This window comes from Equus quagga, chromosome 13 (assembly GCF_021613505.1).
Source record: "Equus quagga isolate Etosha38 chromosome 13, UCLA_HA_Equagga_1.0, whole genome shotgun sequence".
NCBI classification, from domain to species: Eukaryota; Metazoa; Chordata; class Mammalia; order Perissodactyla; family Equidae; genus Equus; species Equus quagga.
In genome coordinates, this window is record NC_060279.1 from 93,250,166 (window position 1) to 93,263,328 (window position 13,163).

The window sequence follows — 13,163 nt, forward strand, 5'->3', positions numbered from 1 at the left end:
GAGGAGGGAGGCGGTGCCCCGTGGCTCCTGCAGGAAGGAGGAGGGGGGCGGTGCCCCGTGGGTCCTGGCAGCAGGGCCCTCAAGAGAGGGAATAGCTGCCTCTGCAAAGATATTCAGATAAATCGGAGGACACGTGGGATGTGTACTTGGTCGTGAGCAATGTCAGTAATTAAGCCTTAGTAGTTAAATTCCAGTCTAAAGGTTTTATACGGACTACGCTTAGAGTGGCCCTGTGAAACTTGTATTTGCTTTTTAGGAATTAATACTTAAGAACAATTTTATTAACCTATTTTGTAAATAAACCTATAACAAGATAATATAGGTATGAGCTTTCATGAGAAAACTATATTTCCAAAAACAAATTTAATGAGAAGGGCGGCAATGTTTTACATTTTTGCAAATCTCTTTGATTCCTGACTTTTTATAAGAAAAATAGCTAAATTTTCCTATCTTCTTCTGCATTCTGTCTGTGGTGATGTATTGTTTTGGTTGAAGAAATGAAGAAAATCCAGCCTCCCACAGTTATAGGTGGAAAAGAAAGGATTACTTTAATAGACTTTGCAGATAATATTCTCCTTTGATCCTGCACAAAAGTTCGACAAGTGATAGTTGCTTAACGTTATTGCAGTGAAACCATATCGGAGTACTTTTTGTGCTCTGTTACTTTAAAACCCCATGATCTACCTTCTATTTTGAGTCTTTTACCCATTCATGGTTTTGTGAAATTATGCATTGCTCATTTGGAAAATATTAAAGGACTGAGTTTTGCAGATCTTTCAAATATTGACGCGTTTGATTTTAAAATAGTTTTAAAAATCACTTTTGTCAATATCACCACCCATCTCATCAAAAAAAGTTCTGTCTCTAAAGTCTTTAAGTCTTTAACTATTGGGAAACTGTCCAGCTCTCACTTCCTACCACTATAGGAATTCTCCAAAATTCCATTACTTGTTTGAAAGCATAAATTTTGTCATTGGCAACAGATGCTGTCGGTAATTTACTTTGACGTGACTGGCTTGTTTTGCTCATTTCCAAAAGTTCTGCCAAATACATAGGTCTGAGTAACCACTGTTTCTCAGTCTTTTGAGAAAGAGACGTTCTATGGGGGAAAGTGCCTACTTCACCTCATAACTCAACCCAAATGACGCAACTACATTCCTTCGGACAACCTTTGTATGTGGCCGTGCTGACTGCTTACTTGACAAGGAAGCATAAGTTTTACCACAGAATGTTGTGAGGACATAGCCTCAAGAGTTGAGATGCAATAAAATTAATAATTTTTACTGCTTCTTCAAGTGCATTCTTAAGTGGAACTCTAACTTTTTAAAATTTGTTTTTACTGTAAGTGCATGGCAATAAATACAGTAGGGGCCGGCCTGGTGGCATACTGGTTAAGTTTGCATACTCCACTTTGGCGGCCCAGGGTTTGACAGTTCAGATCCCAGGTGCGGACATGGCACCGCTTGTGAAGCCATGCTGTGGCAGGCGTCCCACATATAAAGTAGGGGAAGATGGGCACGGATGTTAGCTCAGGGCCAGTCTTCCTCAGTGAAAAGAGGAGGATTGGCAGCAGTTAGCTCGGGGCCAATCTTCCTCAAAAACAAAACAAACAAAGCAGAACTCAGATAAGATGCTTTCCAAGTACATTTGGGGCTGGCCCAGTGGTGTAGTGGTTACGTTTGCACACTCTGGTTCAATGGCCCCGGGGTTTGCAGGTTCACACCCGAGGCACAGACCTAGCAGCACTCATCAAGCCATGCTGAGGTGTGTCCCACGTAAAGTAGAGGAGGACTGGCACAGATGTTAGCTCAGGGACAATCTTCCCCCCCACACACACACAAAGAGAAGCAGGCTCTAAACAACTAGAAATGTGTTTATTTGGGCTACATACAAACAATTGGATGTGTAAAGATTTGAGTTTGGCACCAGCGATAGTCCCAGCCTGCTATGAAGAAGTAAACACACAGGGCTAATACACAGGGGCCATCATTGGCTAATTTATAAAACAGTTCTCAAGGTGGGTTCTGATTTGGGACTCTTTGCAGTATTTCATTGCTTATATACAATATGAGTGGAACTATCATTTGTGATTTTTGTGACAGTCCAGCCTGACTCAAAATTATTTTTGTTAACATTTCAGTAACAGGATGCTACGTAACACTTGAATCTTTTGACCCCATTACAGTGTTAAAGTCGAATTTTACTGTAATACTTAGAAAGTGTCGAAAGTAGTTATTCATGACAAAAATTTTCCTAGTAAACCCTGATTGATCATTGCTTTTTTAATTCTCTCTATTGTCATCAGGGCGTTGATATGATTGTAGAATGCTGTAGCATTTCTTCTATTAACATTTCTTAGGTAGGGCTATGTTGAATTAATTTTTTCAAGTTCCCTATCCAATGTTCTCCCAATCCTCGAGGGAATTTTTTTTAAAAAAAATTTTGTCATTTGGTCATTTAATTTTCAAATGTATTCATTATTTGGGGCAGGGCTGACATTTTTACACATATATAGGGGAAATGGGCAAACAAGGGAAGTTTCAGAATGTCGACCGTCTGGGGTGACACACTTCAAGGCATCACATTATCTCTTTCTTCTGTCATTCGTGATGGGTACCAATGTAGGAATTTTCTTCCTGGAGGTCATCACGTCCCTGGGGATCTCAGAGAATAAAGTTATTGTCTTATTGCAGCTGGGAAATATATGCAAGCAAGAGTCGTAAAACTAGCAGAGCAGAAGCGAGAGGTGCTTGATCCTTTAGGCGACATGCGGGCTAGAACATATTCACAGAGACTAGCGAGTCAGGGTCATATATATTTACAATGTTTCCCTAAGATGTTTCCTTTCCCTAATATGGCTTCCCTCATGCTAACTTAAGATCCAACTGTTACAAAGTGAGGTCTCATAATGGTGATGAACAGATGTGTTCTTAATTTTAATAGGGTCTAACATATCAGGCTTTCCTTTTATGATCAGTAGATTTTATGTACTTACTAAGAAAACTTTTCCTGCCCTGAGATCATAAAGGCATTCCCGCGTACTATTTGGTGGTGCAAAGACTCCTGACACCAACTACCCAGAGTTAGGTCAAACTTCACAGTTTAAGGGCACACTCTTCACAAGACTCCACTTCAAGCTGCAAGTTCAGGGGTTCCGATGCCACCCTCACTTCTGACCATCTGACCACTTCTGACCACTAACCCCTGAGGTTCAATAATTCACTAGAACAACTCACAGAACTCAGAAAAGCACTGTATTTATAAATTACAATTTTATTATAGCAAAAGGATATAAATCAGAACCAGCCAAAGGGAGAGGCACATAGGTCGAGGTCTGGGAGGGTTCCAGATGCAGAGCTTTCATTGTCCTCTCACGATGGAGTCAAGACACATTACCCTCCCAGCACCCAGATGTGTGACGATACACAGAGTATTGCCAACTAGGGGAATGTCATCCAAGCTTCTCTGTCCATGGACTTCATTGGGGCTTTATTATCTAGGCATGATTGATTGAATCATTGACCATGTGACTCAGTCACCAGCCTTCCTCCCCTCCACAGACTGCTATTACCTGGCTCAAAGTCCCAACCTTCAAATCACCTGCTTGGTCTGTCTGGTATGATCAGATCCTGAGTCATCTCATTATCATAAACTCTCTAGGGACCCACCATAAGTCACCTCTGTAGCATAAGCAATCAGGTGTAGCCTGAGGGGCTCACCATGAACAACCAAGACGCTTCTTTCACTCAGGAGATCCTAAGGGTTTAGAGGGTACGTCCCAGCAACTGGGGACAAAGGCCAGCCAAATTATTTATTATACAGGTGCATACAAATTTAGAATTGTTGTATGTTATTGATGAGCTTAACATTTTATCAGTATGAAGGGCATCTCTAGCCATGCTTTCTTTGAAAACAGCTTTATTGACATATAAGTCACACACTACAAAATTCACCCTTTGAAACTGTACGATTCAATGGGTTTTAGTATAGTCACAGAGTTGTGCAACCATCACCATTATCTAATTTCAGAACAGTTTCATCACCCGAAAATGAAACACTATACCCATTCACAGTGACTCCCTCTACCTTCCCCAAAGCCCCTGGCAACCACTAATCTACTTCTGTCTCTAGAGATTTGCCTATTCTGGACATTTCACGTAAATGGAATCACACAGTAGCTGGCCTTTTGGCTTTTCTGTAGCTTTTGCTTAGCATAATGTTTTCAAGTCTTGTCCATGTATCAGTACTTCATTCTTTTCTTTATTTTTCTCCCCAAAGCCCCAGTGCATAGTTGTATATCATAGTTGTAAGTCATTCTAGTTCTTCTATGTGGGACGCCACCACAGCACATCTTGATGAGTGGTGTGTAGGTCCACACCCAGGATCCAAACCAGCGAACTCCGGGCCGCTGAAGCAGAGCACGCAAACTTAACCACTCGGCCATGGGGCCAGCCCCTTCATTCTTTTATTTTATGACCAAATTATATTCTATTGTATGGATACACCACATTTTGTTTACCCACTCATCAGTTGGTGGACATTTGGAGAGTTTCCACTTTTTGGCTATTATGAATAATGGGCTATCAACGTCCACGTACAACTTTCTGTATGGTCTAGCAATGCTTTTTTAAAAAATAGCTTTTTACTGGGGCTGGCCCCGTGGCCGAGTGGTTAAGTTCACAAGCTCCGCTGCAGGCAGCCCAGTGTTTCGTTGGTTCGAATCCTGGCTGCGGACATGGCACTGCTCATCAGACCATGCTGAGGCAGCGTCCCACATGCTACAACTAGAAGGACCCACAATGAAGAATATACAACTATGTACCGGGGGGCTTTGGGGAGAAAAAGGAAAAAAATAAAATCTTTAAAAAAATAGCTTTTTAAAAATATATTTTGTCTGATAATATTATATTTGAAAATTTGTCAAAATGATTTCAGGCTTATGGTAATATTATCTTTTTTCCAAAGAGGGCTTTCTTTTGACTCTGTCTGATGCCTGAGAGCATTAGCAATTAGGGACTACTTTTATACAACTTCAAAGATACAGCTGATTTGGGGCCGTGCTTCAGACCCTGTGAGGGCAGATCTGTATCCTTGACACCTTTACCTCCAGGGTGCAGAGGCTGCTGGCGTCCAACACAAATGTAGGAGTTCTACCAGTTTCCCACTCTTGGCAGGCCCTTGACTCCAACTTTCATAACCCTAGCCCCATGACAGTGTCAAAGACAAGTGTCTTACTTCTCAGCCTTACAGTTTCCAGAACTGGCCAGTGCCCCTCAGGGCAAAAGTGGCTTCAAGTAACTAAGCTCTCCTCTTTAGATGTCCCTATTCTTCTGAATTTTGGACTGCTAATTCATTCTCCACATGTTGTTTTCTTGCCGATAGACTTCACGTGTGTGTATGCATGTATATGTCGTGTGTGTCTAGTTAATGAGAATTACCTATTTTGCCATTACGCAAAGCCTCCATCCTATTTTTTATTTTGGCAGTCATTTTTATCTGAAAACTATCTTTTCTGTTATCAGATAATCCTGTTTAATATATGAAACTACAAAACAATTACTACCAAAAGTTTTTACTGTGGGGCAGAATCCTTTCATCTTATTCCTTAAGATTTTTTTTTCTTGAAAACCACTATTTTTCACATATTTACTGGGGTTTTTTCCCTATCCAGAGGTGCTTTGCCCAGGATTTGAATTGACTTCAGTTTGTCTTTATTCGGATATTTCCAGCAGCACCTATGGAGTGGTCTTTTTGTCAAGGGTTGAACTTAAATCTAATCAGGACTTCAGATTATAGGAAACACATAGGATAGAGGAAGAAATTATTTAATGACCCAAAAAATAAACAATGGGAGAAATCCAGAATGTGAGACATTGAGACAACCGACCTGATTCCTCAACAGGTGAAAGATGTAAAAAATGAAATGGGGGGCTGGCCCCGTGGCCGAGTGGTTAAGTTCGAGCGCTCCGCTGCAGGCGGCCCAGTGTTTCCTTGGTTCAGATCCTGGGTGCAGACATGGCACTGCTCATTGGACCACGCTGAGGTGGTGTCCCACATGCCACAGCTGGAAGGACCCACAACTGAGAATATACAACTATGTACCGGGGGGCTTTGGGGAGAAAAAAGGAAAAAATAAAATCTTTAAAAAAAAAATGAAATGGAAGGATAGTATTCAAGTATAAATGCATCAGAGTAGGTAAACAAATAAAATGAATGGACTCTGTGGACATTGATTTGAACAATACAGTTATGAGAGATTTTTGAGGAAAATTTGAATAGGCTTTGGATATTAGAAAATATTAAGGAATCATTGATAATTATTTAGTGTGATAACGGTATTGTGCTTTCGAAAGAAAACACTTTTATTTTAAGAATATTTAGCAAGGTATTTGGGGTGAAAAGACATGATGTCAGAGATTTGTTTGAAAATTCCATTGTAACTAAAAGAAGAAAAATAATGATAGATGAATTAAATGGTTCAAACAGTGTTAATTAAATTTGGGATGGAAGGATATGGGGTCCATTTTACTATTCTCTCTACTTTTGTCTATGTTTGAAAACTTTCATAATAAAAAGCTACAAAATATATTCCCAGCCTGGGAGAAAAATCATGCCTTCCTGGTTTCACTTGGCTTACTCAGTCACAAGACAATTTCTGTCAGGAGCAGAATAGAAGTATGTAATGAAATGTCTGAAGGCAAAACCCGAATTACAAAACAGTTTAGGATTTCATATATGCACGCATCACAACATTTTCTTAAATTCCCAGCGATGGAACTGCTTTCGTTTGCTATAACAACCAATGTGTTTATTTTTAATGAAGTTTATAGCCTAATCAATGTTTGTATCGCCTTTTTGTAAATTCTTAGCATATTGGAATGAACAGCTCGTTCCACACACTTGTCAAGAGTGTTAAGGTGCCTTGTGGAATAAAGGAGTCAAACGCTTTATTCCTTCCCCTCCCCTCCCCCCAGGACACAAAGCTTGGACAACCTAGACAATGAAGATTGGAACTTCCTACTTACCCACCTCTCCTCCCACAGTTTACTGTCTACATTAACATAACTATTCAGTTGTCATTAGCATGCCTCTCCTATTCCAGGAGATTCCTGCACAAGCAAACTGCTTGATTGTTCATTACAGGAACTTTCACAAATACCCATCAACTCTTCCAGAGAAAGCACCAACCGTTTGCTCCTACGGATTCCTCGCCTACAAAATTCCTTGCTGCTCCCACCAATCCTGGACTGTCGCATCATGATCCTTAGCAATCCTAATAAAGTCTCTTGCATTGAAAGACCCGGTTTAAGCCAAATTTCCAATTCCTATTGAATCTCAACCTTGCCTTCCCGGCTCCGACACTTTGCTCGTCAAGGTGCCAAGGTCTGGTGTTCTCCCCCACCCCGAGAAGCAATAACTCCGTCATTGTCTTATTAACAGGTTTTATTGGTGATATCTGGGGAGCCAGCATTCGAAACAAGTTTGAGGTCCAGTGTTCCTTAAGGTCGTGTTAGCAAGCTCAGCCTACATCACTTTCATGTTTCCCATTTTTAGCCTCCCGTAAAAAACTTGGTTTTTAACCCATTTTTATACTGCAACCTTCGCTTTCCTCTAAGATGGCCACCTTTTTTCACATTCGCGATTATTTTTCTCATGAGTTTGAAGAAATGAGTAAAACAAGAAGGAACTGACACTCTCCGCGCCTGAAAAGTCAGTCCACCGAACGCGCTTCAGCCAAAACAAAAGCCAGCGGGTCGGAAGCGAGGTCCCCCGAGCTTCATTCTGGGAAATGTAGTCCAAGAGGTGTGTGAAATTGGAGGCGCTTCCGCTTGGGGATTCTGGGAAGTGTAGTCCGGGACCTGCGTCCAGAAGGAGGCAGTTCCGCTCCGGGAAGGCGAGGTCGGGCCGAGCCTGCTCCGAGTGAGGTGAGTGAGCCGCGCGTCCCGGCCATCCCTCGGGCTCCCGGCCGCGGCGTGGGGCCGGCGGGGACCCGGTCCCGGCTCCTGGGCACGGGAAGCGGCGGCCCGCGGCGGAGGGCGGGCTGGAGGCGGCGGGGGCGCGCTGGGGTCGTGCTCCGAGTTGGCGGGTCCCCCGCGCTCCGCTCCCCCAGCCCTCGCCCCGGACCTCCCGGCCGGCTCTGCCTGTTTCTCCGGGGAGATGAAGGGCAAGTTACTTAATCTGGCCTCGCCTCCGTCTTCTCATAGCTAAAAAGGATGATCCCCTCCCACTGGTGTTCTTGGGAGCATTAAATGAGATTACTTAGAGAAAGCTTAGAAACAGTGCCTGGGAAAATGCTGGCTGGTACCATCAATTCTGTTCTGATGCTCGGAGCGGCGCCCTGTTGTTTGGCTGCTCCTGCGAGCCGGGGCTGCGATCGGAGCTCCAGCTGCAGTGCCACTGTCCTGAAGGGGAGCAGAATTTGTCAACCCAAAATAGGCCACTTTGGCATGAGGATTATTTTGAGCTGAAAGCATCCCAAACCCAGCAGGTTCCGGAAAAACTCTTTTCCTCCCCCCCTTGAAACTCCGTAAATTTACATCCGAAAGGGGGCCGGTACCAGGAAGAAAGCTATTAACCCTTTTAACCTAAGAAACTTCTCTGCATAACAGGGCAACCTTTGTTTTCGAAACATCTCTGCCGCCCTGTGCTTTCCTCACCTTTTGCATCCCCAGACCCCCCACCCATTTCCGTGGTTGGTGATGTATAAACCTCAATTACCTAGCCACCCTTTGAGTCCTCAAATCTTTCTGAGGCTCCTGCTTTTCTCCTGGTAGTCTGCTTTATAGCAATTTAATTATCAGACTAACCAAAGAACCTACAAGGGAGGAAAGGAGCACTTTTTCCACCCCTATAGTCCTTTCACTGATCGCTGCCTGACGTGGGGCTGCTCCTGGATTCCTGCACTTCTAGGCTCTCGGTTAGAAGGGAGCGTTGTCTGCAGCAGGACTCTGGGATGTCCTCCGTGGTTTATCCGCATCAGGACCAATGCTGATCGCAGCTTTGCAGAGCGACTGATGTGGAGCGAGGCGTTAAGAAGCGTTCAGTGCTGTGTCGTAACCCCGCGCTGTTGATCTAAATTCAACACGATTTCTTGAGGTGGTTTTTATTAGTCATTGATTACCGCCACGCCTATGGGAAAAGAAGCTTCGTTGAGGTTTTTCCAGTTTGATAATGTGTGTGAGTAATTACGTCTGTTGGCGAGGAATCCGTGGTAATTTAACTTTCATTACCGACGGAGCCAATTATCTGTGAGATAACCTGTCAGAACTAGACTTGTCTGAGAATCACCGTAACTCTTGGCACAGCAGTCATCTTTGAAGTCGAGGTTTCTTAGAAGACTCATTTTCGGGAATCACCTTCCCAAGGGCTGTTTTATGAAGCGTGAGAGCCCAAGCTTGTCTGAAGCTGCAGGAACCAGGGAATACCAGCATTATCCGCATCTCCCTAGACAGGTGCCTGTGTTGAGGACAGAGAGATGAGCTTGCCCAGGGTTTACACAGCTAGTAAGTAATAAGTAGAAATGCCGGAATTTGAGTGCAGGCATTTTGGCCTTGTGACGTTACACTGCCTGTCTGTGTAGCTCATTCTTCTGACACCCAGGCTCCGAAGTCCCCCAGGAGCTCCCTGGGGCTAGGGCTGTTGTGTGGATTGTTCTTGAACAAAGGCAGCTGGCAGAGGGTGCCCAGGGGAAGCTGGAATCGGCCCCTCCAGCCAGGTTGCCACTGTGTCTGCCTAGAGAAAGGCCATCCCTTTCTGTTCCCCTGGAGTGCCATGTGGACCAGCGGCATCCCGAAGCATCTCTCTCATGATGCCTTTCCCTTCCCCAGTTTTGCCTTCCCAGATCTCTGCCTTTCCCCAGAAGGAAGAGGAGAAAAATGACCAAGTTCCAGGTGAGTTGGGTTTGCCTTTCTGTTTCTTAAAAGGACATCTCATTTCCCAGAGATTGGACATACTGTTTTCTTGCTTGGTCACATAAAAGGGAACCAAAGTCACTTGAGGAATTGCTATAAGCTAGGCTCTTGCTTTTTGCTTATTTGCAAATAATTATGTGAAAATTAAAATTTAATACTTTTTTTTTTTTTGGTGAGGAAGATTCACCCTGAGCTAATAGCCGTTGCCACGCTTCCTTTTTTTTCCTTTTTTTTTTTTGCTTAAGTAAGATTAACTCAGCTAATGTTGCCGCTCCAAATTGGGGGTCTTTGCCTGATTTGCATAAACAAGCCAATTAATTACACATTAGCTTTTGAGGGGAGAAAGCAGCTTTTATTCTGTGAGATCGATCTCCAGGGAGACAGGGGGCGTGTGTCCTCAGATCTGTCTCCCTGATTCCCAATTTAGGATGAAGTTTAAGAGGTTAGGGAGAACAGGTTGGCACATGGAAACGGTGGTGGGACAGGCTTTGATTGGTGGGCTTCAGGCATTTGTGATAAGGTTCTAAACATTTATGGTGGGCTTCTAAACATTTTGCACGTGGAGGAGAAAGAATTTTAACACCAGATCTTCCTGAATGTGGGACCCCTCGCTTCTGATAAGAGTCCAGCTTTCGAGTTCCAGTTGTGTCCCAGTCCTTAGGTTCCGCGGGAAGGATGAGCTTTGGTTCTGAGGTCATTTCAGGTCAGGATTTCTTCTTTTGTGCCTGCCTTGGCTGCATGACTTTGCAGTTTTTCTGAAAGACAATCCTTAATCGTTTTTGTTGATCAGAGATGGAGGTCTGTTCAGACTGACTCTAAAAATGGGCCCAGGGTTACAAATCCCCCCTATTTATTGTTCATTCCTCAATCTTGAGGGAATGGGGTGATGACCACTCTAGCTGCTTCCTGCTGGTAAAGGGCGTGGGCCTAACAGGGACTTGAGGAATGATCAGCTTATAATTGTAACTACTCACAAGTTCCAGAGAGTTGTTCTTGGAGGGATTGATCTCCTTGGGTCTCTGGGAGTAGACTTGACAAGAGAGTTAAGATTCTCAAACCTGAACAGGAGGCATAACAAGACCGTCACCAAAGGACCTGTTAGTAGGTACAGCCATGCCTCACTGGGGAGAAATTCTTATGTATAAAGAGAGACTGGGTTGAGAGGAGGGTGGCATCTCTATCTTGGCTTTGGGGACATTGTCAGTGCCTAAAGCAGATGTACAAAGCCTGCCCAACAGGCCAGTCAGGCCTTTTTGTGAAAAACTGGGTTAGGCCAAATTAACTTGAAACTAAGCAGCTCCCTCCTATGTTCTAATATATTCTATTGCTTTCCATGTATTTATCCTTTTCCCCATTTTTGATGATCCTTCTGTGGAAGGCACTGATGATCAAAGTATCGTCCATCGGCGCCAGGGTGGTTACTGCCTGCCCTGGACCCCTCAGGTGCCTCTGTGCTAGGCCTTTGTCCCATTGGTTTGCCTAGTTATCCACGTTGGGGGGACACTGTGGACAAGCGTGGATATATACCCATTAACAGAGGAAGCTTTTCATATGTTTTTCAATTAACTTTAGATTGTTGTGCGGACATTGTACCTGTGCTTTTTGTGATTCTTTATGATTATATTGTTTATAATTATGGAAAAGACTATTTTCAAAATAAGTTCTTAAGTTTTATCAGAAATAGTCTTTATCAGGAAGAGAAATTCGTTCAGAGTCATAAAATTGATCGACCATTTCGAGTTGTCGAGCCATCATTACGTTAGCTTGCATACTAGTCTTACAACACTGGGTAAAGAAAACAGTAATCAGTTTGAATACTATGACTAATACAAGAATTCCAAAAAGTAATAGAAATTGAAATCCGGATCTTAAAAAGGAACCAACACCCGAGGGAAGCAACCAAATAAATCAGGACCGAGGGTGGGGTCACTCAGGGCATTCGCTTGCTTTCTCATGTGCTTTAACCCGGATGGCACATTGGAGATTCATCAGGTGTACAGACACAGCAGTCAGTCTGAAGAATTGCACATGTTCGACCTTGGGAGGCTGTGAGAATATCTAAGGCCATTCTGTTTTGGAGGACATCCTTCCTCATTAAAGACACTTAAGTAGTTAACAAGGCTGTTCCTACTTGACTTTTGGGAAGGGCCTAAATTTAGTCAGAGCTTCTACATGTGTTATGACATCTTCTAGCCCCAAGGGAGGAGCAAATATAGCTGCTAAGTGGGTCGTACCAGTGGAACACCGAATGAGTCCATCTGACCTTAAGGACAGGAAGAGTAGCAACGGAGGTCAGCTCGGGACGCATCCTTTCCTGCTTCCAAGGGAAGCCCAGGGCATAGCGCCCTAGCCATCCAGGTGGTAGCCAAGGCCAGAGGTTTGTTGCACAGAACCACTGAGTCCCATTAGGAGCCATCCAGTAAATGCCTGGCCATCGAGACCAGTCTGTTCCAGACCAATCACTTTCTTTAAGTACGATAGTATTTTGACATGACTCAGGGGATATGCATCCCGTATTTCTGGTGCAATTCGGAAAATTTTGTTTGGAATGATTTCTTTGTTCCCAACATAAGGGTACCGGTGCATTTAAAGATCCATAACTAGGAGGACGCCAAACGCATCCATCCCAGATTGGGGTAAAACCTCCCATAGTTCTTGCAGTATTACCTGTCTGCTTTAGTTTCTTTGTGAGTTCTTGGGATCATTGTATGGTCTGAGTAAGAGAGAAAGAGAAGCCACATCCTGTATCATGAATGGTGTGGGCCATTGGCCACGTTTCAGGATCATAATTGGTAATATTGGATATACTGTGAATACTAGATCTTTCTATCTTAATAAATCACTTTAAAGCTTTTCAATCTGTACCTTGTAGGAGAGAGACCAAGCAAGGTAACCCAGACGTACTGGAAACGGGAAGTGGGTCACATGTGCAGCAATTAGACTGACTGTTGTGTGCCGCCAAGGAGGGAATCCATTGTAAAACCTTGCGATTAGAGGCCCATTCAGATGTAGATTGGAAAAACAAACAGAATATCAGGAAAATCTTAAGTGGCATTTTGTGATTAATGAAAGGGTCTTATATTCCAGCTTATAGAACCGGCAGAGGGAGGTACTGGGGTAGGTTTAAAAGTAAGACAATCTAGAAATTAATTGTTAGAGCAATTTAAATGTCATGAGGATTTGAAATGAGATAAAAGGTTAAGGATACAGGCCTGGTCCGGAGTCTTGGGACAGCTGTCTACAACAGATGCC

General features: G+C 43.5%; 1 protein-coding gene across 1 annotated transcript in view; it reads left to right on the forward strand.

Moving 5' to 3' along the window:
- Window positions 1-7,874: 7,874 nt before the first annotated feature.
- Window positions 7,875-13,163, forward strand: part of ZNF235 (zinc finger protein 235) — a 39,605-nt gene continuing 34,316 nt past the window's right edge. Inside the window, exons 1-2 of the mRNA XM_046681051.1 lie at window positions 7,875-7,925; window positions 9,828-9,890. Of these exons, the coding sequence (XP_046537007.1) occupies window positions 9,876-9,890 (15 nt within the window). The 5' untranslated portion in view covers window positions 7,875-7,925; window positions 9,828-9,875. The remainder of the gene's footprint in view (window positions 7,926-9,827; window positions 9,891-13,163) is intronic.